At 36.9% G+C, this 27,788-nt stretch overlaps 1 protein-coding gene across 1 annotated transcript in view; it reads right to left on the bottom strand.

The window, feature by feature from the left end:
* Nucleotides 1-2,410: 2,410 nt before the first annotated feature.
* Nucleotides 2,411-27,788, bottom strand: part of MOSPD2 (motile sperm domain containing 2) — a gene marked incomplete at its 3' end in the record, with an annotated part of 54,498 nt that continues 29,120 nt past the window's right edge. Inside the window, exons 4-14 of the mRNA XM_080719365.1 lie at nucleotides 27,199-27,353; nucleotides 23,892-23,952; nucleotides 20,557-20,595; nucleotides 18,733-18,857; nucleotides 15,785-15,961; nucleotides 15,059-15,171; nucleotides 11,508-11,604; nucleotides 10,522-10,618; nucleotides 9,973-10,102; nucleotides 4,991-5,093; nucleotides 2,411-2,452 (exon numbers count right to left, since the gene is read on the bottom strand). Of these exons, the coding sequence (XP_080575491.1) occupies nucleotides 2,411-2,452; nucleotides 4,991-5,093; nucleotides 9,973-10,102; nucleotides 10,522-10,618; nucleotides 11,508-11,604; nucleotides 15,059-15,171; nucleotides 15,785-15,961; nucleotides 18,733-18,857; nucleotides 20,557-20,595; nucleotides 23,892-23,952; nucleotides 27,199-27,353 (1,139 nt within the window). The remainder of the gene's footprint in view (nucleotides 2,453-4,990; nucleotides 5,094-9,972; nucleotides 10,103-10,521; nucleotides 10,619-11,507; nucleotides 11,605-15,058; nucleotides 15,172-15,784; nucleotides 15,962-18,732; nucleotides 18,858-20,556; nucleotides 20,596-23,891; nucleotides 23,953-27,198; nucleotides 27,354-27,788) is intronic.

Genomic DNA, 27,788 nt, shown 5'->3' with positions numbered 1-27,788 from the left:
TATTCTTGCCAGTTAGACCAATTATATTCAAATATTTTAACATGTGCAAAAGATTAGTTTTATGAGTGGGGTAGGTAAGGTATGAGATGCAACACTACAGAGAGCTATTTTTTCTTCAATATAAGGACGGAATTGAGGTGGAGATGTGAAGGATCTGATGTGATTTTACTGAGATGCTGAGAAGGTGAGGGTAGCAATTTAAGGCAGGAAAATTTGGAAAGCTGGAATTTGGCTCTGATTGAGGTGGGATGGACAGGAAGATCAATTCAAGTGTGAAAAGATCTAGGAAGCTAGGATGTGTGGTTGAGGCAATATATCAGCAAAACAAGGCTAGTCTCAAACGCATGCATTCTTTCCTCTCATTCTCATACCATCTTGTGCTTTGGTGCATTTGTTGTACTGGGAGAGGAAGCAAACTAAAGCAGGTTTAACTTTTCCACATCACTTTGGTAGGAAGTAAAGGAGAGGGGACTTGAACTCGGGCAGTCTATCTCGGCACTCTCACTCCTCACTACCCCCATCTCAGAACAAATGGGAAGATTTCTAGTCTATCTGTGTGAGCCAGGAGATCTTGAGATGGTGGTGAAAATCTAGAAAAAAAAAGTGGAGGTTTCCTGCAATCAACCTGTTCCTTTCTGGAGATTTCCCCAGGGAGTTCTCCTTTCTTAGAATATTGCCCTTTAAGACTGGCCTGGTGGCGCATGCTTGTAATCCCCGCGCTTGGGAGGCGGAGACAGGAGGATCGCACAGGTTCAAAGCCAGCCTCAGCTACTTAGTGAGGCTTTCAGCAACTTAGTGAGACCCTGTTTTCAAATAAAATATAAAAAAAGGTCTGGGAGTATAGCCCGGAGGTAGAAAGCCTCTGGGTTCCACCCCCAGTACCATCACCTAATTAAAAAAAAAAAAAAAAAAAGAATATTGCCCTATAAGAAAGATGGCTCCTTCAGTCCCAGGTTGAAATATTTCCTGGTAGGTTGATGTTATTTGAAGCTTCACTTTGACATTATCAGATGGAATGGACTCTTTACCCACCTGATTTTGTCTATCTCTTTCATTATTGAATAAGGACTTGTCCTATTCATTTTATTTTTATGGAGCAGTGGCTATTGTTTGTAGGGTTCCGTTTTCCTTTGGCAAGGAGAACAGTATGAACAAATGGGAGAGCCTCTTCCATTCCCAGGTTGGGCTGCCCTGCACCACTCTCCAGTGATCCTCATGTTCTTTGCAGGGCCTATGTGACCACACTGCTATCTTCCATTTGCCTGGAAGTTCACAGGATGCCTCCATAGCTGCTTCCTGTGTGCTCCCATCGGGCAGGAAGGGGTGTGGCAGCCAAACTTAGGGATGAAGAGAATGGGGACTTGCTAAAGGACAGGCTTATCTAACATGAGATTGCTTTTGGAGAAACCTGAAACACTATCCTTATAAAAATGCAGAACAGACCCAAAAGGAATTACTATGATCTTTAAAAGGTCAGAGTGAGTCTTAACATTGATTTTCTTTAAGATGCTTCATCAATTAGAGACCAGAGATTTTTTTCCCGATGATATTTATTTCATAAATGTAATTATTTTTCTAAAACATATTAAAATAGAAAACATGTTCTTTTGATCGATTTATACAAAGAAAATACCAATATAGTAATAAAAATACTGAAAATATATGAAAAGCACCAGAACATTAGAGAAATTACACTGGCAACAATTCTAGGAATATATTTTTTTTGTAATTGTACAATAAAGTGCTATTAAATCCAGTCAAAATTAGTGGCAAGATATAAAAACAGTATTCAATTTGAGGCTAGGTTTACCAGTAATTGCATTTTTAGGCTACTTGCAGATCAAGCTAATGATAACTCATTAATGTTTTTGTGAAAAATCTATTAATTTCCATTCCTAAGTAAAAACAAAAAAATCTAAATTTTCATGAAAGTTCTATGTAATTTGGTCATGAACAGATAATAACATGACTAAGATAAAATTATTGATTAAAATACCAAAAATAATCATGCAAATGTGATTAAATAAAACAAAGACAATAAAATCAAATATAAATAATATAAGATTAATCAAAACAAGTGCAAAAGTTTAGATGTCTTCGATTTTATAATTTTCAGTAATTCTGCTTAGTCACATTGAATAGACATATAGACGTTAACATGATGTTAAATTCAAGTGACCAGACATTGAGCAAAGATATTTTAGTGAGTTAACATGATTTTCATATGAAACATTAAAGGGACACTGTTAAGACAGTACATCTCTAATCTTGGCTATTTTTTCCTCATTTATTTGCTGAGGAGCAAAAAACATATACAAAAACTTTGGGATTAGATTATATTACGACAAAAAAAATCTACCATGTAAGGGGAAGCCACTGTGCACACACAGGGAGATACTGTGCACAGTACTTAGGGTGGACTGCAGTCCATTTCACATCTGGAGGTGGCAAACTGAAACAGAAAAGCCCAAATTAAGACAAAGTACCATGCCAGTGTCCTTTTAAGGTTTTATTTTCTAGGCCAATTTAGAAGGAACTCTATTATATTGTTCTCTATAACTCAACTTCAGAATCATCTTTAAGATGAAAGCCGACGACACTATACCTCATTATAATAATAAATCTTTAAACATGGCTCAATTGTAACTCAAAATTTATTATACAGGCAGATTATTTTTTCTTTCAGATAAAGTAGATATACCTGTAAATGAAAAGGAACTGAAAGTGATCATATTAATGAGAAAGGCTAATTTCATTAGCCTCTGCTTCTGCAAGGTGTATCTCTTGAGGAATTTAGAAACCGTGTTGGGTAGGTGTTACTGTACCCAAGGCAGGATAGCAAGAAAGTCAATTAACCCTGGTCTGAAGGTTTTACGGTCCATCACCAGTTATATTTTTTATTCTCTAAGCAGAGAGCTGACACTTGAGCTTTTATGTGGTTTTGTTCTTTTTTCACCCTTATAGATACTCCAATCTTTCCTACGTTTCCTTCTCCTGGCTGATTTTAACAAGGAACATATTTACCTATTAATTAATTATACTATTAATTAGATTGCTTAGCATCTCAAAAAAACAACTTTTTAAAATGAGGGTGAAGATGGTATAATCTGTGGTTCACAGAGAGACTCCTGTACTCCGGAATGAGAGTGGAGATGAAATAATGGAAGATCAGTTCTTTATAATAAATTAGGCCAAAGGTTTAGTGTCCAACCATGGTGGACAACAAGAAGCTGCATAGAGATGTCTGGAAAAAGGGACTGCTTGGAGAGACTTTCTTTCTGGGCATTTCTTAGAAGAATTCAAAGAGCCAACCACGCTTAGTTTCCCAAATTCTACTGCAATGAGAGTGTTCATAAAAAAGCCCAGGATTACTAAAGGCAGGCTGTTAAGGAACACCAAGAAACAAAGGCGAAGGTGGTTTGGCATTGAATAGTTTTACATTCCAAAAGAATATTGACTATCATCTGGAAGTAATTCTCAAAATTACAAAGTCATGATTACATAAATTACTCTGGTAAGTACATTTTCTTTTTCAATATACATGGTGTTTTATATACATAGTATAGAAAAGCTAGTGAGTGGGCTTGGTTATAATAATTCTGTCTAAAAAAAGCAGATTACATTTTTTTGGCTGCAACAAAGCATGTTATTTATACATTTCATTTTAGTTAATATATTTACATGATAAAACTTAAGCTTCCAAAGGATTCGAATCAAAAGAAACAAATAAATTAGATTTCAACTATCAATTTATACAATGCATATAAGCCTTTACTTACGCTCCTAACTAGCTATAGTCTCAAATAAAATTTCCAGCATTTCTTTATTTGAACAATTTATTTTCAAGACAGGTATTTTTTATACCCTTCTGCGTGCTGCATATTTCCTTTTAGGAAGCACGAACGTGCAATACTTTTTAGTAATGTGGTAGAGAAGTTTGGGGGTCTGTTACTTTTTCCAAGTGACAGATGATGGAGTCATATTCGTGACCAGTTGCCACTTCTTTAAGTATACAGTGAAGAAAAGAGAGAGACAATAAAAGCAAGCAAGAGCACTATTAAGGCAAGCAACAGCTTTTGGAACCAGATAGAACGCTGAACTTGGTCTTCGAGCTTCCTATTGCTTTCTAGTAAGCGATTGAGCTGAAGAGGAAAAAAGGGATGAAAGATTCATATCAATAAAACAACCATGAATTGTGGGAATGATAAACAGGAATATCAGAAACACAAACACCCATCTAGTCTGGAAGGCTGGGAGCTAATGGGTCTCTGCTTACTCTCATTTTGAAAGGTGTAATTTTTGAGTTGAGACAAGAGCAGAGCTATCATTTTTTGGAGGTAGAGAAACCCTTGAGCTCTTCAGAAAGGGAGTCTTTCTGTCTGTCTGTCTGTCTGTCTGTCTGTATTTGTGCAGCAGAGTTTCCTTAAACCCAGGGATTTGTGCCTACTAGACAAGGGCTCTACCACTGAGCTGTACTCCCCATCCCTTTGTGTATCTTTCAAATTTACAGGTGGTACTTGTACTTTTTTCTTTTGTGGCACTGGGGATGGAATCTGGGGGCATTCTATCTCCCTCAGCCGATTTTTATTCCTTATTTTGAAACGGGGTCTTGCTAAGTTGTGGAGGGTCTCACTCAGTAACTTGGGATGGCTGCAAACCTCCTGTCTCAGTCTCCCAAGTACAGGGATTATAGGTGTGCGCCACCACACCTGGCTACTCTTTTCTGAAAGATGGAATTCTTTGATGCTCAGTACAGCTTGTTTTTTTGGTGCCTATTCCAAATTAAAATGGCCATAGCTTTAAAAATGTTAGTAGATTTCCCAAAGTAACTTACCACTTACCATTTCTAATCTGGCTTCAATTCACAAAGAAGAGAGTAATTTTGTCATGTCTATGCCAAACGTTTTCCCTTATGTCAGTAGAAAAAAATGAATTTCTAATGTCCATTAGCATTAACAACTTGTTTTAGTTAGGAAGAAAGTATACTTACTTGTTGATATATATCTTCACTGGTCTTATCTGACATGTTAAAAGCATTTTCTTTTAATGTAAGAGTGTTTGGTTTATTGCTCTCAACAGTATGGCATCTTAACCTATGAAAATCCAAAGGATACATAACTTCTTAAAAGCTTTAGTGATTTTTTTTATAAAAGTAAGATATAAAATGAAAAAAGTTAAACAGAGGTATCTATGTAACAAAGGTGAAGGGCCTCTTTTTTTTTTTTTTTTTTTTTGCTTTCAGTGCTGGAGGTAACTTAAAGCCTAGTACATGCTAGGCAAGTTCTTTTCTTTTAGGCTATAACCCTAGCCCTCTTACAGATTTTTAATGCATGTGTAAGAACCTAACAGATATAGACATTGCTAAAAAGTTCAAAGGATTCAATAATTTTTTTTATCAGTAGAATTCATCCAAATATCTTGCAATTTGAAGGCAGCTGCCCTTTCTTTTCTTTGGTACTAAAGATTAAACCCAGGGGCATTCTGCCTGCAATCTATTCTCTTAGCTCTTTTTATTTTGAAACAGGATCTTGCTAAGTTGCTGAAGCTGGTCTCAAACCTACAATCCTCCTGTTTCAGCCTCTCAAGTACTTGAATTACAGGCATGTGCCACCATGCCTGGCTGGTAGCTATCCTTTACTTGGGCCATTAGTACCAAACCACGACGGATTCCTCTCACTTTCAAGGAGAAAACAGTGATTCTCCTTGAGGTACAGAAAAACAAGCTATTAGGAACTGGTAAGACCAAAAACAAAGAAAATAAAGCAATTCATATATAATAAAGACAGAATAACCCCCTCATCTTTGAAAGGGGATTCTTCTATAAGAACTTCAAATTAATGTCTAATAACTTTTTTTGTGGTACTGGGGTTGAATTCAAGGGCATTATACCTCTGAACTACACTACCAACCCCATTTTCTTTTGCAGTACTGGGGATGGAAACCAGAGGCATTCTACCTCCAAGCTACACCCCCAGCCCTATTTTTTATTCTTTATTTTGAAACAAGGGCTCACTGAGCTGCAAAGGGCCTAAATAGCTGAGGCTGGCCACAAATCTGTGATCCTCCTGTCTCAGCCTCCCAAATACTGGGATTATAAGTGTGTGCCAACATGCCCGCCCCAACCCTATTTTATTTTGAAATAGTATCTCACTAAATTGCTGAGTGAGGCTGGCCTTACATTTGTGATCCTCATCTCAGCCTCCTAAGTACTGGTATTACAGGTGTGTGCCACCATGCCTGGCTTGTCTAATTCCTTTTATACCAGTGTTTCTTAATCTTTCACATCTATGCCATAGCCATGCCTTTGACCAATACAAAACAACCTTCCCGCCAGGCGTGGTGGTGCATGCTTGTAATCCCTGTGCTTGGGAGGCTAAGACAGGAGGATCGCACAGGTTCAAAGCCAGCCTCATCAACTGTGAGACCCTGTTTCCAAATAAAATACAAAATAGGTCTGGGAGTGTAGCCTGGAGGTAGAAGGCCCGTGGGTTCCATCCCCAGTACCACCAAAAAGAACACAAAACAAAAAACAAAAAAACAACAAAACAACCTCACACACACACAAACACTTGATGCAATGAAAAGTAGGCCTTCCTATAACATGATCTGAATTTTTAAATGTGTATTTACTTCATGTAGAAACAGGTAGCAACCTGCTTAGAGCCTGACCTGCACCTGAATTCTTCCTCCTTCCCTGGGACTCAGGCTAATTCTCTTTCTGTTTTCGATCCCGTCCATGTCAGCTTCCTCAGGGATTGCCTGCCAATGGCCTACCTTGTATGTCTCTTTGAATCCAGTTTTCAAACAATGCTCAATGCTCAAATCTTCCTATTAAAAAACCGAAAACAAGCCAGGCGTGGTGGCGCACGCTTTAATCCCAGCATTTGGGAGGCTGAGACAGGAGGACCTGGGTTCGCAGCCAGCCTCAGCTACTTAGTGAGGCCCTCCACAACTTAGTGAGACCCTGTTTCCAAATAAAGAATAAAAAATAGGAATATGGGTATAGCTCGGAGGTAGAATGCCCCCTGGGTTCAATCCCCATATAATCCCAGTAATTGAGAGGCACGGAAAGGAGGATTTCAGGTTTGAGGCAGCCTCAGTGATGTGGTGAGGCTCACAGCTCTCTTAGTGAGACCCAGTTTTCAAATAAAAAGTAAATCAGGGCTGGGGGTGTAGCTCGGAGACAGAATTCCCTGGAAGTCAATTCACAGCAACACACACACACACAAACCCTTCAAACCCCCAAACAAACAGCTCCTTCATCAGCACATTTTTCCTTCACCAACTAACCGCACCTCCACTTTATATTTGCTGCCTCCATTTCTTCGGCTCTGACTCCTCTCACCTACGCACCGCTTAGTGACAGAAGAGCTTTCTGCAAGGTCATCAGTGGCCTTTGTGATGTCACCATCAGTGTCCACAGCTCTTCTCAAGTGGCACACAGCACTTGGTACCAGTGATCACTCCCTATATATAGTACCACCACATCTTTGCTGGGCTTTGATGACTTGGCAACTGGTCTGCAGGTTTTCCTGCTAACTCCCTGCTGGATCATCATCCTCTATTTGATCATGTATTCCCAAAGCTATGTCTAACTTTGCCCCTTTCCTGCTGGGCCACCTGACTGACACTTGTCTTCTTGGGCCCACTCTTGTTCTTCTCTTATTTTCTTGTTCTCTTCCACACTGTTAACTGCACTGTCCACACAGGGTGACCTTGTCCAAGGCAGATCACATCTGGCCGCTGTTTTTCAGCATCACAAGAACTCTGGTTTTGTGATGGTGACTGATTCACTCTTGGGGCCCCCTCCTGTCTCTTCCACTTCCTTTCCTCCATTCTTCCTTTCTTTGCACTTTCAGTCACTCTTGTGTTCTTTCCAGTCCTTCTGTGAAGATTTTACTGAGATGTGACCAATAATAGATTTCCTAAATCCTGCCTCTCTTCTATGGTGGTCTTCACGCCTCCATAGATGAATGCAAGGAAAGCCTCCAGGACTGCTGACATGCAGTCAGCACTACTCCAGCAGGCCCGCTGCAGCATGGCTGCCCCTGCACCTTCCCACTCTCTGTTTTCTATTCAGTCCCCAGAAAGATCCTTTAAGTAAATTGGCCAGATCACCTAATGGTGATTAGTCAGCTCAGGGCTCACACTCAGAAGTCCTTACTGGCAGTGGTCTGGTGTGCTATTCTCTCTTTATTCCCACCTCCTGGCTACCCCTTGCCCCTTACTGGAGTAAACAGCAACTTCCTTGATGCTTCTCATACCAACTAAATATATTATTTTTACATCTGTTCTTCCCTCTGCCTAAAAATCTCTTTGTCCTGTTACCAATTTCTTTTAGGTGCTACTCAGAGTGTCATTAGAGTGGCCATCCTAGCTGCCCTATGGACCAGGTTTTTCCCCTCAGCCCCACTGCCATTTGGGGCTACATTATTTTTTCAGAGGGTGGAGACTCTCCTTTGCACTGCAGGAGGTTAGGTGGTATCCTGGTTTCCCTAGTAGATGCCCATTACTCCCTAGCCCTCAGCTGTGACAATGAGAAATGTCTCTCAATATTGACGAATGTCCTTTGGGGGAAGTAAAACTGGGAAGGCTCCAATAAATCATAATTCCAATAAAGAAAGAACCATCACATATTTTCAAGATGTGTCACAGACAGACACACACAGACACACACACACACTCACACAAATATCTATACTCAAATGTTTCCCCATTTTATTTTTTGTTTGTCGTACTGGAAATGGAACCCAGGGGTGTTCTTCCTCTGAGCTACACCCTCATCCCTATTTATTTTTATTTTCAAATAGGGTCTCACTAGGTTGATGAGAGTCTCACTACTTGCTGAGACTGGCTTTAAACCTGTGATCCTCCTGTCTCCGACTCCCAGGTATGTACCACCATGCCCTGTTCATTTCCTGTTTTAAGTAGGATAATGCCATATACTTTTTTCTGTGATTGTTTTCTTTTCTGATAACATCCACATCAGAAAAAACAAGCTTTCAGTACATTTTTGAATGGCTGCAGAGTACTCTGTAGCAAAGTAATAATCAGATGTATCTTTAAAGGTTTCATGGTGCAACAAACATTCAGATACAGAAGGTAAGCATTCCCATAAGGGGAACTGGTGAGTTAGAAATGTGTTATGTGTAGCTGGGCTTGGTGACATATTCCTCTAATCCCAGTATTTGGGAGGCTGAGACAGAAGGATTGCAGGTTCAAGGTCAGCCTTGGCAACTTAGCAAAACCCTCAACAACTTAGTAAGACCTCAGTAAGAAAAAAAGCCACGTATTGCAGTGCATGTTTGTAATCCCAGTACTTGAGGGGTGAGACCAGAGGATCGTGTGTTCACTGCCAGCCTCAGTTACTTAGCCAGGTCCTTTGCAACTCAGTGAGACCTAGTTTCAAAATAAAGAATAAAAAATAGGATCCAGGCATGGTGGCACCCTCTTGTAATCCCAGCATTTGGGAGGCTGAGACAGGAGGATCCTGGTTTGCAGCCAGTCTCAGCTACTTAGTGAGGCCCTTTGCAACTCAGTAAGACCCTGTTTCAAAATAAAGAATAAAAAACAGGCCTGAGGGAGTAGCTCAGAGGTAGAACACCCCTGGGTTCCATCACTAGTACCTCAAAACCAAAACAAAACAAACAAACAAAAAATAGTGCTGGAGGTATAAGGCCCTTGGGTTCAATTCCTATTTCTTCAAAAACAATAAAAAAACACCCCCAAACAAACAAACAAAAACAAAAAACAATACAAAAACAAAAACAAAAGGAAAAAGGAAAAGAAATGTAATTTCTGCCGGTTCAGACTCTTAAGTTTTGGACTCTTTGAGCAGCTCCAGGTAATACATCCCCAGTATGGCAGAGGCGAGAAAGAAGGGGTCCGAAAGAAGGGGTCCACTCATATGCAGAAGCACATTCCCCTTTCTGATTCTTTCACCACATTGAGAGCTTGGGTGAAAAAGCTTACCTGTGTTCCATCACTTTGTTTCTAGGAACTTCTTTCCAGAACTGAGTCAGTTCTGCTGGTCCTGTGCCAGATGGCTGCTCCATTTCTGCAGCCATGATCAGAAATCGGTCTTGGGCCGAGACAGTTAAGCCTGCATTCCAAAAGGGCAATTTAATATAAAAACGGGAACCCTCTGTCACAAGGGGCTGGGGATATAGCTTAATATATCACTCTAGAATACAACATTAAAGAAAAAGGAACTACCTTAAACATGGAAAAAGTCTTTAAACTGAGGAATTTTGTGTCTGTGGAATTCCATTTTAATTAGTGTCAGTTTAAAACATCTCACCCTTTAAAAATCAATTACATTTGAATGCCGGAAAGGGCTTTAGAGAACCTCTGACCACCTCATTTCACAAGTGAAAAAAAAAAATAGATGTTCAGCAGGAGGTAAGTGACTTGCGGATATCCTGCTAGTTTCTAGATTCTATTCCTACAGCTTTGCACTCAGCGACTGCTGCAGGTCCACACCTCCCACCACACCTGCTGTGGCCACGAGTGACAACTCACCCCCATGGGGAGACACAATTATATCCACTGATGCACCAGGATCACAGCTGCTGTTGCTTGGCTTAACTCGGTATTTTTCTGGAGCAGTTGTTCTCACCTGTTCAGAAATACACCAGTCACATCACAATCTATATCTTTCTTGGGGGGATGTCTTTCAAAAATCAGCAATTTGTAATCAATGAACAGATTCTATATGGCAACCTTGGTGCTTATATATAGAATGTATTTTTTCCTCACCAACAGGATATAAGCATCTCGACCCATGTTAGAAAAAGATACTTCTCTTCTAAGTCCAACTGTCACTTAGCTGTCCTCGTAAAGAAAAAAAAAATAACCTACCTATTTCATATTTATCCTGTCTGCTAATAGCTGGAATTTAATGATGCAAAGTCACAAAATAGAATGCACATGGGATCAAATGTTACAACAGTTTTTAGAAAATAAAAACAGTGGATAAATCAAAGCATATCTAGAACATCCTAGTGGCCATATTTAAATCAAATAGGAGATTAAAGAAATACCTACAATATGGGTGATTGTGGACTCAGTCTTCTTACACTTATGTTTAGTATCTGGTTCGTATTCAATACAACTACACTGCAGAATATGCTGTGCTTGAGAGAAAAATGCACTGTCCATTTTTTTGTTTTCTCTCAAACTGTTGTTATGAATTAAAATATTCATATGATGAAGCATGATTTACATGGCCTGTTATTTATAATGAACTTTAAACCCTGGAGTTAATTTGGCCATTAGCCTATGACCTCACATTGAAGACTAAAATGTGGATAACCTCTGCTACTTGGTTAGAAAGAGAAGGTATAAGAAGTATAACAACCCTAAATGCATCATGAATAAAAACACTGGTCAAGTTCAATCTTTGCACAAAATTGTTGACCGTCCAATTATTAGTCTTTCAATCAGAGTATGTCCTAAATCACTTCCCATGTCACTTTTAAACATAATTATATCTTTAAGATAATTACCTTAAATGCCACTATATTTTTAGTTACATTTGTCAGCACTATTAAAGTTTTCTTCTCTCCAGATTCTGCACTTCCAAAATACAGTTCTTCTGCTGGGCTAGACAGTGACAAAAACATTGAGCATTTGGATTGTTCAGAATAAATGACAATATAATCATTAGCTTGAAAAATATTTGATTAGTGTTTTATGTTCATTTGTATAAAGAGATTTCACTAAAAAGACTACAATTACCTAATATAATTTTGCATTTTAATCTTACTGATCTGTTGCATGATATTTAAGAAGCCCTATGGTTTTTTCCCTAAGATCAAAAGAAAAATAGAGAACAAAAGAGAGAACTGTAATGATTGAGAATCCTATAATCAACACAATCTTAAGGTGCACTTACTGAAACTCTTATATTAGATTATAAACCATGATTAAAGCAAAGAAAGTATCTATCATGGTTTGGATATGGAATGGCCTGTGAAGAGCTCATGAATTAATGTTCAGAGTTGATAAAATAAGTCATGATGGTTGTAATATCATAAGCAGATAAACACATTGTAATGGATTTATTGGATGGCAACCAGGACAGGTGGGGCGTGGCTGAGGAGGTGGGTCTTTGTGGGTGTGTCCTTAGGGATTGTGCTTGTGTCTTTGAATGTTCTTGTTTACTCTGTTTATGGCCTCCATGATGTGAGAGCCGAGCCCTATTTTTCTCTCCCTCCAGTTACCATGCCCTAAACTCCTCATAATTGGCCTCATGTGGACTGAACCTTTGACATCTTCAGCATAGTGAGCAAATAAATCTTCCTTTCTCTATGTTGTGTGTAGTCAGGCTTATTGGGACACAGCAGTGAGAATGCTGACTGAAACAATATTGCTATTTCAACTTTGCCTAGTTACAAATAGCTTAGAATTGGGTATATATATTTTTAACACCAACAGAGAAGAACATAAAAGACCATTAGGAATATATTTAAGTAAGAGAATAATTTCTTACTAATCAATGAGTTTTCTAAGTAATAGAGGAGAAAATAAACATAGAAATCAATCTGGGGTAGTAACTAAGAGAAGTACTTGTCAAACAGTATAATTAGAGAGTCTCAAAGTTCAAATTCTACTATTACTATCCATTTTAATGCCCATGGAACTACTAAAAATCAAAGACTCAAGCAAAATTTGTGTATTTAAATCACATTAGTCAAATCATATCAGGTCCCTTAAAACAATGGGGAAGGCATTTTGGATAGTGTTTCTCTTTTATTAAAAAAGGTTAATCCAAAATGGCTAAACTATAGAATTAGTATTAACAGATGAATGAGTTATGAAACTGTTTTACATACACACAGTGGAATTTTACTCAGCCATAAAGAAGAAAATTATGTCATTTGTAGAAAAATGGAGGAAACTAGAGAATATTATTGTGAGAGCAACCAGTCTCAGTCATGGGTCATATGTCTTCTTTTATATGAGGAAGTTAAAAATAAAACAAAACGCCGGGTGTGGTGGCGCACGCTTGTAATCCTCATGCTTGGGAGGTGGAGACAGGAGGACCGCGCTGGTTCGGAGCCAGCCTCACTGGCTTAAGAGACCCTGTTTCCACATAAAAAAAAGTTAAAAAATAGGTCTGGGAGTGTAGCCCGTGGGAATGTATCCCGGAGGTACCACACACACACAAAAAAATAATAATAATAATAAATAAATAAATAAATAAATAAAGGGACTTGAGATAAATGAGGGAGACCAGAGTAGAATAGTAGAATGTTATTTGGGGAAGGTAGTCAGGAGGGGAAAAGGAGATATGTTGAAGGAAACAGTTCAAATGATGCTAGGTCCATATACAAATATATAATCACCAATATAATTAACATGTACAGGGAGCTGGGAGGCGGGAAAGGATAGGATTCAGTGAGAATCATACTAAGTGTTGTGGGTATGTGTATTTATACTACATTGGACCTTATTTTGCTTTATAATTAAATTGAGCCAATAAAATATATTAAAATTATTCAAAGGCGGAGAATGGCAATGTATGTATATGTCTCCTAATTCATATACATATACAGACAATGGCAATAAATTTAATTACAGCACTACTCAAAATATATGAAAACAAACACATTTTGTCAACTAGAGAATCTTAGATTTTTTTAAATGTCTGTTGGTGGTGTTGACATGAGACATCTCAAACAGTAACAGAGGAAATTTTCAAGGGACAGAAAATGCTACATTAGATCATCACTAATGGATGTTGGTTTAGCAATATTAACATAAAATATAAGGTTAAATAGATTTACCAACTTTCAAAAGCACCATTGAGAAAGAGGTCCTTACATAATATTACAAGAAATAATTCTAACTATTTCTTGGTGGTACTGGGGATTGAACCCAGGGGTATTCTACCTCTGAGCTACAGCCCCAGCCCTTTTATTATTTGTTTTGAAACAGGGTCTTTCTAGGTTTCTGAGAGTCTTATTACTTGCTGAGGATGTTCTCAAACCTGTAATTCTCCTGTCTTAGCCTCCCAAATACCAGGATTATAAGCACGTGCCATTATGCCCAGCTTCTCTAAATCTATTTTATGGGGCCAAATGCATGCCGGGCTAGAGCTCTAAACTGAAGTATAGCCCTGGCCCCCAATCCTAATTTTTTTAAATTTTTAATTGGTGCATTATATTTATACATCATATCGGGGTAAAAAACTTGTGTGGACATGCATGCACACATCACTCATTTAGCCCCTACCCAATTCCCACCCCATTCCCTCCCCATCCCTCCTTCCCATGCTTGGCTTAGTGGTTGACTTCGATATATTTAAGTACATCGTGTGCTTTACAGAGTTTCCTTCTTCCCCCTTCCAATCCCCTCATTTAGGTTGTCTTGTTTGCTCCCCAATCCTAATTTTTTAACAGAAGTGGAGATGTGCTGAAATTAGGCTTTATTAAAAATCCTGTTTTTAATTCACTTTTGGCTTTTAAAAAGTAAATTAACAAATGTGTCTTTCAGTTCCATTTTTGGCACCACTCTAATTGTACAAGTATCAGAAATAAGAGAAAAATACATGCCATTTAAATTTATTAGCATATGAATATTTTATTACCTGATGGATGATAAGGGCCCTTTATACATATTGAATGGAATAAAAATAAGAAGTTGGCTTTAAATACCTACTATATATGGAAAGCAAATCATTTTTTTTTTTTTTTGGTACTGGGGTTGGAACCCAGGGGCTCTCCTACCTCTGGGCCATACTCCCAGACCTATTTGATGTTTTATTTGGAAATGGGGTCTCACTAAGTTGCTGAGAGCCTCACTAAGTAGCTGAGGCTGGCTTCAAACCTGTCCAATCCTCCTGTCTCAGCCTCCCAAGCACGGGGATTACAAGCGTGCGCCACCACACCTGGCTCGAAATCTTTTAAATAACCCTTAGTTTTGTATTCCCAGTTTCAAAAACACTGCAAGTTTTCCTATTATTGCAGTGATTCAAGATGATCAAGATATGTTGTCACTTTGTGTTGAAAGCTAATGTTGTAACAGGATAGTTAATAAAACCTTCAACTATTACCTGATATGTAATAGGGGTCCTTTGAATACACTCAGTGGTTTCTTGAAAGCTTTCATCTTTGAATCAACTTTTTCATTTTCTTCTGCTTTGGGAATAGATTCGGTTGGGTTAATCTAAAGACACATACACCAAGAAAGAAAAGATAAAGATATTTTAGTTTCCCATGGATAGCTGGAAAGATCTTTAGGCAAAAGAATTGATATTATTTTGATTCAATCCAAATTAACATGACCCTGAAAATATATTTGACTGCCTGGTATAAACATGTCACTGTAGAAAATATAACAATGTTCTTCCCTTAAGAACCTTTAGGTTTGTTTGAAATTACAACATTTTATTAATTTATCATAACTCTTGAAAATGTGTCAAAAGAGTGACAACTAATTTATTTAAAAATGAGACAGAAAAAGGAAGCAGATCAAGGAAAAGGTTTAAATGAATCAATTTTATTTTTAAATCTCCAACAAGCCAAAATAATTTAGACCAAGCAATTCCTTCCAGATGCATTTTGCTGGTTTTTATACAAAGCACGAATGGAATCAACCTTTCATACTCTGCAGCCATGCTATTGGCCAGCTCATTTTACCCTTTCTCTTTCTTTTTATACATAAAGATGTGGTAGGGCAGTGAGTTAGGTAAATTATCCCAAATCCCACAGCCAGCTAGTGGCAGAATTGGGGCTAAGTCATAGCTTTTGATTCTATTTTATCTTATTCATAAAATTACCTTTTTTGGAACAGTTGTTGGTTCCTCATTAGAAATTGTTTCCAAGTTTTCTTTGCCATCACTTTCTATATCTTCTTTACTTGAAGTTTCATCCTCACTGGCAACAGGGCCATTTTCACATAATGGTGTCTGGAAGTCATCATCTACTAGTGGTGGATAGCTGTACTTGAAAGGATCCTAAAAGAAAAGAATTTTGAGCCAGCATGGTGGTACAGTCCTGTATTCCCAGTACTTGGGAGGCTGAGATAGGAGGATCACAGTTTTGTGACCAGCCTTAGAAACTTAGTGAGACATTTAGCAGCTTAGGGAGACTCTGTTTCAAAATAAAAACATTAAAAAAGCGCCAGGGGTATAACTCAGAGATAGAATGACCCTGGGTTGAATCCCCAGTACCACAAAAAAAGGGAAGAAAATGATTTTATATCAGTCTGCTAAGAGGTAGACAGAGAAAGATTTCTTATTAGTTTGGCCAAAAAAAAAAAAAAAAGCCAGACTTGATTAGACAGAGTAATTCAAAATACAGGAGACATTTCAAACCAGGAAGGAAAAGAATAAAAAGGTAGTGTGGGACAATCACAGGTTACATATCTAAAGAATCAAGTTAGAGCTCTAGCTCATTCTTACTCCAAAAAGAATTTCAGATGGATCACATATCTGTGTATTTTTTAAACCAGAAAAGCACTGGAATGAAACAAAAGAGGCTTAAAAACTAACAGATAAGAAATCTAAGTAGTGAAGGCCTTTCTACACATGCTATAAAACCTAGAAGGCACAAAAATATCAATAATGGGCTGGAGGTGTAGCTCCATGACATGGTATTTTCTTAGCACACACAATGCCCTGGGGTTTAATTCCCAGCACTGCAAAACAATATCTAATCAGTCAACCGGCCAACCAACCAAGAAAAAGCCTCTAAAGACAAATAATATAAAGGAAGTTTTTCTCCCTTTTGGCTTTAAGACAGCCATAACTAGAAAAATATGCACCACCCATATCAGAAACAAAAGATGATTTTTGTTAATATAAACCTAGCAGAACAAGGGGTAAATGTGCTACAGACTTCACAGGAAAAGGCTGCCTTTGAAGTCATAAAAAAGTGCTCAACATCACTTATAATACAAGAAATGAAAATTGAAATCACCACAAAATACTTTTTACCCAAGATTGGCAAGGATTACAATGATGAGAATATGAGGTTTTGGCAATGATGTGGCACGAGTGTTCTCACACTATTTTGCTAAATGGATACAGTGTTGTTAGAAGAAATTTGGCATTAACTAACCAAATTATAAACTAAATATACCCATTGACTAATATAAACTAAATATAAACAATGATTTTACTTCTAGGACTTTAATATATATATACACACACACACACACACACATATATATATATATATATATATATATATATATATATATATATATAACTTTACATTTTTTTTGGTGGTACTGGGGTTCCTGGAAACCCTTCTACCTCCGGGCTACACTCCCAGACCTATTTTTGTACTTCTTAAATTTGGAAACAGGGTCTCTTAAGCCAGCGCGGCTGGCTTCGAACCAGCACGATCCTCCTGTCTTTAGCTCCCCAGAGTGGGATTACAAGTGTGCTCCACCACGCCCTGCATTATATTTTACTTTTATATACTATATCTAGTATACTTGCCTAGCAAGTATATATTCTCTGTAGCAATACTATATATATACACATATATATATTTATATGTATGTATGTATGTATGTATGTATTCACTACAGCAATATTAGTAATGATAAAAGATTAGGTTAGAAAATAACTATTGGTCCAAAGAGGACTAATTATGGTAACAGTAGTCCTACTATCATTTTTGCTATGGCTTCAAGAAATATACCATTAGCAACACGAAGATGAAAATAAAATAACCTTTTCCATAGGCAAATATAAAAATAACTTTTATTAAATGCTGCTGATTTTGAGATCATGGGCAGATTATTAAAAGTGACAATTCAAATAAAATTGTTACCATGATTTTCCATAGTATTACTTAGCTTTAAAACTAGGTGGTAAGCCAAGCATGATGGTTTGCGCCTGTCATCCCAGTACTTGGGAGGTGGAGACAGGAGGATCACACAGGTTCAAGGATAGCTGCAGCAACTTATTGAGACCCTGTTTCAAAAAAAAAAAAAAAAAAAAAAAGAAAAGAAAAAAAATAAAGGAGCACCGGATGTGGTGGTGTATGCTTGTAATCCCAACATTCCCAGCATTCAGGAGGTGGAGACCAGAAGATCTTGGATAGTCTCAGCTACTTAGTGAGGCTTTTTGCAACTCAGTGAAACCCTGTTTCAAAAATAGACTAAAAACTAGGGCTAGGGGTGTAGCTCAGAGGTACAATGCACCCAGGTTCCATCCCCAGTACCACAAGAAGAAAAAAAAGGGGTCTATGGGTTTCTATCAGAGGTGACATATCCCTAGGCTCAATCCCTAGTACAAAACTAACTAGCTAACTAACTAAATAAATAAACAAACAAATAAAATGAGATGGTAATATGGTAATATCAGGAATGACGTTTTACTAAATCATCGGTAGTATCTGAAATGAACAACTCTCATTTGTACTAGGCTAAAATGCAAAATACAAAGCCTCAGAAAAGGAAAGCAACAGACTTCAATTTAAAAATTTTGGTTTGAGACTTTTCTAATGAAAGAAAGAAAGAAAGAAAGGAAGGGAGGGAGGGAGGGGACATACTAAAATTTTTTTCATCTTTTTGGTCACTGGTTCTCATTGAATACAATTTTGCCAGGCAGATAGTATACACAGTAGATTGTAAAAACCAAACAACCTAAATATTGTCAAGTTATATTTAATAACTATATTTAATAAATATGTATTAGAAATATTTTTAAGAAATAAAACTGTGCTGCTCCACAGTGCTATTTTATAAACAAGTTTCAAGGTCTATACTTACAGTTCCACCCATATGGGGAGGCAGGTATTCTATGCTGACATAGTCTTGGACTTCGTTTTTACTTGTAAACTTCAACAAACTCACTGCTTCTGGGCCAAGCCAGCTCTTCACAATTTTGAAAGCAGCTAAAGAAAGAAAAAGTCACTTCATTAAATTATTTTTATTCTCCTTATCAATCCATTGTTTGTGTTAACCTGGGTCTTATGAAACCTGTTTGGGCTATAATCTGTGAATATTTATCTTTACAATAGAGGGCACTTAATTAACATTGTCAATTCCTGTAGGCTTTTATAGCGCGACTGTCACTTAGGGGTTTGAATTGTTCCATCCAGATGCGGCAAGATTAAATTACCCCAATGCTCATTAATAAACGTATCAGGGCTTGGGACTCTGAACATATCCACTGATGATCCCAACTACTAAGATTTCTAGACACTGAATCACACTGCCACATGATTTAGGGATTATCTACACAATAGAATGGAGAGTCATTTACTTTATGATTCTGATAAGCCCTCAATCTGGAAAACCTTCTCAAAGGAGAAATCAGGAAGAGAAGGAAATAGCCTTCCTCATTATGGGTGTGACCTGACCCCAGATTTCCTTCCTAATTCTAAACTTCTCTGCTTTTTTCCCAGGCTCTGCAGTTTATATAACTGCAGGGAACTTACTGAATCTACAGGAATAAACTGTTATTAGATGCAGCTGTTTGGTAATTACAATCTTGTCCTGTCATGCCATTTCTTATTTATCCTTAATTTTTAAGTCTCATTTCCAATGTGACATTCTAAGCACATTTTAAAGAAACTAAATGCGGAATACTGCATTAAATGTGCAAAAGTGTTGGTGAAGAAAACAGGAAATAAGAACAGCATGATAAACATTAAATAGCAGTTCAGAAAATTACATTTCTACTTCGGCTCACTATGATTTAAGGGGTTTTCTTCTTGCACAACAACATTTAAATTTTCAATAATTTCGATTTAATGTTTGTGAGTTGACAGGTTTGAAGCTATGGCACTGGAATTAACTAAAGTGCTAAATCTGACATTTTATAATAGCTTTATTGAGATATAATTTTTAAACAATGTTAGTTGTGGGTTTTCATTGATGCCCTTTTCCAGGCAAGTGAGTTTTCTTCTGTGTTGTGAAAAATTAGCCTCACCAAAGAGAGGTCTGGCCCTTGCCCTCAGCTTCAGGGAGGTAATCTTCACGTCTGATGGGATTGTCTTTCTTTACCTGGGGGCTTTGGATCACAGGAGAACAATATGATTTAGGGTGGGAGCTGGTCAGGGCAGAAAGACCAACGTGATTTAGAATAGGATCACTCAATATCAGTAGTCTTCTGGAGACTGGATATTGAGATCAAGCATAAGGTTAATCAATCATGTCTATATAATGGAGTCCCAATAAGAACTCTAAAAGCTGAGGCTGAGGTGAGTTTCTATGCTTAGCATATTCCGTGGGCATCCCACCTTCTTCCCGAACACTTGGAAGTCCATGAGAAAATCTACCCAAGGATTGTGTTCTGTGACACACTCTAATTTATGCATGACAAATTGAGGCTTTTGGATAGAGTTTTACTTGAATGGCTGAATACCTTAAGGCTATTTTTAGAAAAGATTAATAGGCACCCCCAGGGTCTAAGGACAGAATGTCAGCCCCATTTGCTTGGAACCAGTCTTTGACTATTCTAACGCCAGCTTTTTAACAGTATACACTAAGTATATTAAAGTTTTTAATTTAAGAGATGTAGAACTTGACAAAATAAGGAAAAAGCAAATCAGACATTTCGTTTTAGGAGAACATAAGTAATGTACTCACCATTCATTATCCAAGGCATATCAAAGATCACCATTTTTGCTGAAAGATGAAAATAATCCATTGAATGTGACTTAGTTTCTCCACCAATATCACTTATACCTGGCCTAGAAAAAAACTGGTCACTTAAGTAGAAGTAAAACCTGAGCTGGTTGACCGAGTTCTAATTCAGTGAAGTGTGAATAGTGCTGGGACTGAACTAACATCTCACAATGGTTAGTGTCTTGCCCAAGAGGATGACTGGTAGGAAATCGATAATGCACAGTCATTGTCCTTTGGCAAACAGTCGGTTCCTTTGTTCATTTATTGCTTTTGGTGATTGCAGAAAGGTAACAAAGAAAATAAGTGAAGTCTTTGAACATGATATGTCATACAAATACTGAAGACCACAGGATTTAAAAAATTCCATATCTAATTGAGGGTTTCAATTATAACTGAAAATCTCTAGCGATTATACTGTTAAACCAATCTCATAGCTGTCCTCTCCACTTTTAATAAATCATAGTGCTCTAAGAAACAAACAAAAAACCCATTCCTACTTTTTTAATCTTATGAGTTCCAGGAAGCCAATAATTCCAAAGTACACAGAAGTACTATTTACACACTGACTTGAAGATATTAAAGAGCCTTATTGACAACTATGAGAAAGAACCAGACACCACAAAGAAGAGTTTGGAGGTCCAATTAATTCTTCTATTCCAGATGAACTGCTACGCCATTTCACTCTTCTCTGAGCAGAGAACCTCCAAGAATGACTATAATAATGTAGGACAAGTTAAGTACATAAAAAAGAATAAGGTAAAAGTTAAGAGTTACCCTGGTTCTTCACAGGCCAGTCTTCATCTGGAATATGCTTAAGATATACTGGTCATACTTTTTTTTATATACTAGGGATTGAACTGAGAGGCATTACCTCTGAGCATTTTCAATATTTATTTATGTATTTATTTATGTATTTATTCATTTATTTATTGTGGTACTAGGGATTGAACCCAGGGACATTCTACCTTTAAGCTACACCTACAGCCCTTTTTAATTTTTTAAACTTTGAAACAGGGCTTGCTAGGATGCTGAAAATCTCACCTGTGATCTTCCTGTTTCAGTCTCTCAAATACCAGGATTATAGGCATGCACCACCACTCCCAGCTTCATTTTTTAAAATTTTGAAACAGGGTCTCCTTAAGTTGTTGAGGGTCTTGTTATATATATATTGCAGGTCTAGGGATGGAGCCCAGGAGCATTCGACCTCCAAGTTACACCTGCTGCCCTGCTTTTTATTCCTTATTTTGAAACCGGGTCTCACTGAGTTGCAGAGGGCCTCACTATTTAGCTGAGGCTGTCCGCGAACCATGATCCTCAGGTCTCAGCCTCCTGAATGCTGGGATTACAAGCGTGCGCCACCACGCCCGGCTTGTTAAATCTTTTGATGATGGCCTCAAACCTGCAATTCTCCTGTGTCAGCCTCCCAAGTACTGGAATTATAGGCATGCGGCCCCAAGCCTAACTGAAATCATGGTTATATGTCATGATAGATATTGAAGAATGACAAATTTAGGATTCCACAAAATTCAAGTCTGCAAAACTATGCTACATTGGTAGAATATATATGTATATGAAATGAACAGCATTCCAAATCACATTTACCTAGATCCCTGAATTTATTAATAGTTCTCTCAAAACTATTTGGATGTATTTTATAAATATGGCATTCATATTATTTCTAAGGGGCTCTTCACCAACTCCTTTAGATATTCAAAAATCAAGTGGATATTTTATTTTCACTTTGTTCATAAGAGAAATAAACTAATAATATGGAGTATCTACAGACTCCATAGGTACCTCTATGGATTGGCACTGCTCAACAAGCCTTAAGAATCAGAGTATTGCCAGATATAGAGAGGATTCTTTTTTTTTTTTTTTTACAGTACTGGGGATGGAACCTGGGGTCATTCTACCTCTGAGCTACCCCCAGCACTATTTTTTATTTCTTATTTTGAAACAGGGTCTCACTGAATTGTAAAGCACCTCACTAAGTAGCTGAGGCTGTCCGAGAATGGTAATCCTCCTGTCTAGCCTTCTGAATGCTGGGATTACAAGTGTGTGCCACCACAACCAGCTGGAAGGATTCTTTTTGTTGTTGTTGTTTTTGGTGGCACTGGGGTTCCTGGAAACCCTTCTACCTCTGGGCTACACTCCCAGACACCTACTTTTTATACTTTTATTTGGAAACAGGGTCTCTTAAGCAAGGCTGGCTTCGAACCTGCGTGATCCTCCTGTCTCTGCCTTCCAAATGCGGGGATTACAAGTGTGTGCCACCACACTCGGCTGGAAGGATTCTTAAGGGACTGTAGATCCTACAGGTTTGCCAAACTGTATATTACAGGCCATTTTCTTTATCTAAGCACATTCACAAATACTGTCTCTATAGAGATGAGAGTATAGGGCTGGGATGGCACTGACTCAATATCCATTATGGTTTTTATCTGTTTCTCACTTCATGTTACCAATAATAATAATATGAAAACATGCCAAAGTCAGATGATTTAGGGAGTTTTGTGCTTTAGTGTTGCCTGAGTTACAAATCCCCAAAGACTCTAATTGAAGTATTTTCCAGGAGTATGCCCAGAAAAATCTGTGAATTTCCATTTTAGATGCCCCTATTGCCTCTCTTCTGTCTTTTCCTTTTTAACCCATTGGGGTTAAATATATTTGACTGCATATGGGCTTTGTCTGCTTCCCAGGGAAAACTCATCATCTATACTCAACAAAAGAAAAAGGTTTAGGAATTCTTCGTTTAGGTAACTAATTGAAGAGTTACAACTAAAAACAAAGAAATAAATGCCAAATGCCAGATTCAAATGTAGGGCTCTCTAGTCAAGTATTTTCTTATGACAATTTTTAAATAGCAGTTATTAATACAGAGTATTTTATGTATTGATGTTGCTATCCTTGCATATAGAAAGTTCTATATAACAAGTATGAATCAATTTCTAAATAACTATTCGAAGTAATTTCTCAATTGAAAAATTAATAAGATAGGCTAATCCTTAAATGTCTATTTGTATGTATCTGTGTATGAATATATGGTGTGCACATGTTACAGGATGCCATATATACAGTTTAAAGCTTGAAACTCTTAAAACTAACTGTAAAGGACAATAACTACTCATGAAAAAATTTCTCTTTATGTACTTAAAATGTCTATGTATGAACACATTTAAATCTCTTCAGAAAACAATATATCAGATATGAAAGTAAATAATAATAATAATAATAATTAATAATAATATAGTATCATTTCAATATATTATGTTTTTGTAAAGGAGTAAGTTACTTACAGAGGTATTTAGGGTAATAAACCTTAAAGCAGTTGATGATAAAGCGTACAAAGTCCATGTCCTAAAATAAAGATTAAAGCTTTAAGACTGCCCATAGTAGAGAAGTTTAAATTGCACATTTATAAAGGTCATAAATTATTAAATGCAGATGAGACAATTATTAAATTCTTAAAAACATAAGCTCATATATAAGTATTAAAGATTAAGATTTTAGGTCACTATTTACGATAATCAACCCTAAAATTGAACTGAAGAAATCAGATACTTTAGTGATGTTTTAAAAATTATTACTCAAACTAGTTATACACTTGAGGTTAGTAAGGCAATAGGGCACAAAGTGGATTTAAATCCAATCCTTATACAGAAGTACTGAATAATTACAGAATTATTGAAACAAATAAACATACAGTTTATAACCTACCTGGAATGATAAAAAGTACATATATAAATTTTGTTTTAGTGTTTGCTTTCTAAATCTACTTCTTATACCCCATAATTGCTTCAATTAAATGTATTTTATTAATTTTTACATAACAGCTAATTTGATCACACTGACCTGCTATTTTGCTTTACTTCTAGCTTCTTTTATTCAGGAACCTCAAATTAATGTTTTAGTTTATATTCAATTGTTGTTCATTGACTCCCATTTCTGGAAGTTTTGTCTGGGTAGTTTTAATGCTTTGAGCATAGCAACAGGAAATTAGGTCATTAGGGATATTATTCACATTTCATTCCATATTATTCTGTGGTCACAGGCTGTTTCACTAATCCTGATCAGCCACCTTATAATGACTGCTAGATGAAAGATAAAATCAGGCAAACTGAAATCCATTACAATTACTGAAAGGCAGGTTGTTCTAGAGATGAGACTCTATGAAGTCATCCCTAGCATTTGAGTTGCAGCATCTTTAAATGCAGTAAGCTGAGAGTAAGCATCCTTAACTAACTTAAGTATTTATTATGGGATACATTCTAGCATGTAGTAATACCTTTATAAATAATCATTATATCTACTGTGCATAGTTTCATAATTTGTAGTTAAGAAAAAGAAATTGCTAAGAACTAGTTATATAAAAACTTGGTTACCTAATTTATAATCTGTGATCCCTCCCGAGACTTTGCCTAGTCTATGTCTAGTGTTCTTGTTTCCATCATTGTTTTGATTAAATATCCTCACTCATCAAATCCTGGGTTACTGCTAATTCAGATGTCACGGAACACCACTAGTATGTCTATTAGGGGGGATCATATAAAATAGCTACATAAAACTTATTCTGCATTCTAAACGGATGCTCTTGCTTTTGAGGATATTTTTCATTATCATGTAAAGGTGCTTATTTTGATGACCCATAAAAGATTATTCTCTCTCATTCAACTATGAGGAATGGACACCATTCTACTAAAACACTGGTTTTATAGTATGACCACTTTATAATTTTGAATGGTTCCTCCATTTCTTTCAGGCAGCAGCTGGAAGCTTAGAGTCAAACTGGTAGCCCAACTATAACAAATGATTTATGTTTTGCCTTGTAATTTTGCACACATCTATGTAAGCTGACTTAAGTCTTTTGTGAATCATGATCGTATGTAAAAGTAAATTATCCAATATGGTTCAAGTACTTTAAAACATTAATAATGACTAAAACATTAGGTAATGCAGATAGACTTTATATACAAAATAAAGATGATGAGATATCATATTAGTATCTTGAAAAACATCACACACGCAAGTCAATTCCCTATGCCTATATTTGGTAATAGAAAACATTAACATTTATTTTTCATGATTCTGGGAAAATAGATATAAAATTATCATACCCAAAGGAAAAGAGAATTATGATTTATCTTTATGGAATGTTTATTTATCTAGGTAATTTGATTTGAATTTTGAATATAAAATGATTTATTCCTCAATTTAAAACTGATTCACATGAAAACTTGACTAGAAAAATCTAGGACACTGAATTCTTAAAAAAACAAAGAGAAATGGAAACATGAAAAAAAATCTATGCTCCCCCTACTCCAAAAATCCCTCCTTGGTAGTTCTTTCTAGCCTGTTTTTTAAGTCTAATGTTTCCTTTCTTGAGCTTTACGTCACCATATATTATAGACAGACTTTTCCATTAAAATTTCTCCGATATTGCTACAAATTTGTTATAAACACCATTTTCCATAGCTATATATACTTCGCCAATTACATACACCATAATTTACCACTTCACTGTGTTGGACATTTATATTTTTTCTAGTTCTTTTCACTATTTTAAATGATGCCCTGGAAAAATTTTTGATACACAAGGCTTTTTCCGTATTCAGGATTATTTATTTAGAACATATTTCCAGAAATTAGTTACTGGAGAAATAGTATAAATACAAACATTTAAAGGTCTTAACATACTCTGCCAAGTGGATTTCCAAAAAGATTTCAACACTGTTCTGAGTGGGTCTGCAAATGCCACTTTACTGTTACCAGAATCAGCCACAGTTTAAATGTGAGACAACAGAATAATTGTGCCAACTGGTATCAATTGCTGCTGAAAGGTTTGGAGTCGCCACTAAGGAGAGAAAGGCCCACACTAAATACTGATTAGTTTGAATTTTTTTAAAGATAGGGTTTTGCTAAGTTGCCCAGGCTAGCCTGGGATACCTGGGCTTAGGTGACTCTCCTGCTTCAGCCTCCTGAGAAGCTGGGATGAGAAGTACATAGCACTATATCCAGCTATCTAATTTTTTTAAGCTTGACAAAAATCACCTGAAAAAAAAAGTGGTTTTCAAAGTTAAAGAAATCAAATAAGCATATAGAAAACAAAACCAAATAAGCAAACCAAAGTATCTAACAAAATCACAAAGTGCTGTATGTTCAAATGTCAGGTGAACATCTTGCAATTGCAAAATATGAGATAAGTGTGTCATAGTGATCATACAAGACTTTACTTAATATTTACTTAGTGTGTTCCTCTGTGCCATGCATGGGCGTGGGCACAGTAGGATATGAGCCATGGAAGAAAAGTTCACTGTTATCACATTGACTCATACCCTGTCAATCTTGGTGTTCTCTCTCCATCCTGTGTATCCCACAATAACTATTTCTAGGAAATAAATCTAGTGCCAATGCCAGATATTGAAGTAAATTTAATTCTCGGCAAACCCACTTCCACATTTGACTTCACTGCAAGAGGAAAAAATAAAACCCCAAGCATAAATAAAGTTAGCTCCATTTTATAGCAATATTTGGTCGGCAGAGAGGAAAGGAGAGGGGGAGGAAGCCAGGATAAACAATGATTTGTAATTAATAAAGAATGCTTACTATGCTATTTAGTCCAGTTTCTGACAGGTCGAACATCACAGTCACAGGTTTCCCATTTTCTCTCTTAGCATACCGTTCCAACCAGAATGCTATGAGCTTCTTTTTGTCCAGTATGGTTTTGTGGTCCTTTATATGATACTTCACCCTGATCCAGACTTTTAGTAGAACAAGATAACAATAAGATTTATGGTACTTTAATATTATTATACCATATAGCCTTTCCATTGCCATGTCTCATGGATAATTCATTTTGTTTCACAAATTAAAAATATCCCTTCCTTCTTTTGGATAAGAAATACTTGTGCTTGGGACATCTAAATGAAAGACTAGCAGAGACCGACTATTTTTTTTCTCCTTTGGAAATGATCTTCCCTTTTAAGTAAGAGGAAAAAAAGAAAATGCAGGTGAACAAACACTACTTGGTAATAACCTGAGAATACTCTTCACTGTGCTTAAAACAGAGTCAAGGGTGCTGTCAAGCTCTAGAAAAAATGTTCCATTCAGAGGGAAGACACTGACAGGTGTGATGGAGGCCTGGGCAGGTGCTGTGCTTGTGACTGGAGCAGAGCAAACACTTCAGGTGGTGGCAG

Source organism: Muscardinus avellanarius (assembly GCF_963383645.1).
Source record: "Muscardinus avellanarius genome assembly, chromosome: X".
Classification (NCBI taxonomy): domain Eukaryota; kingdom Metazoa; phylum Chordata; class Mammalia; order Rodentia; family Gliridae; genus Muscardinus; species Muscardinus avellanarius.
Note: the sequence above shows the minus strand (reverse complement) of the source record. Positions and strands in the feature narration are given on the sequence as shown.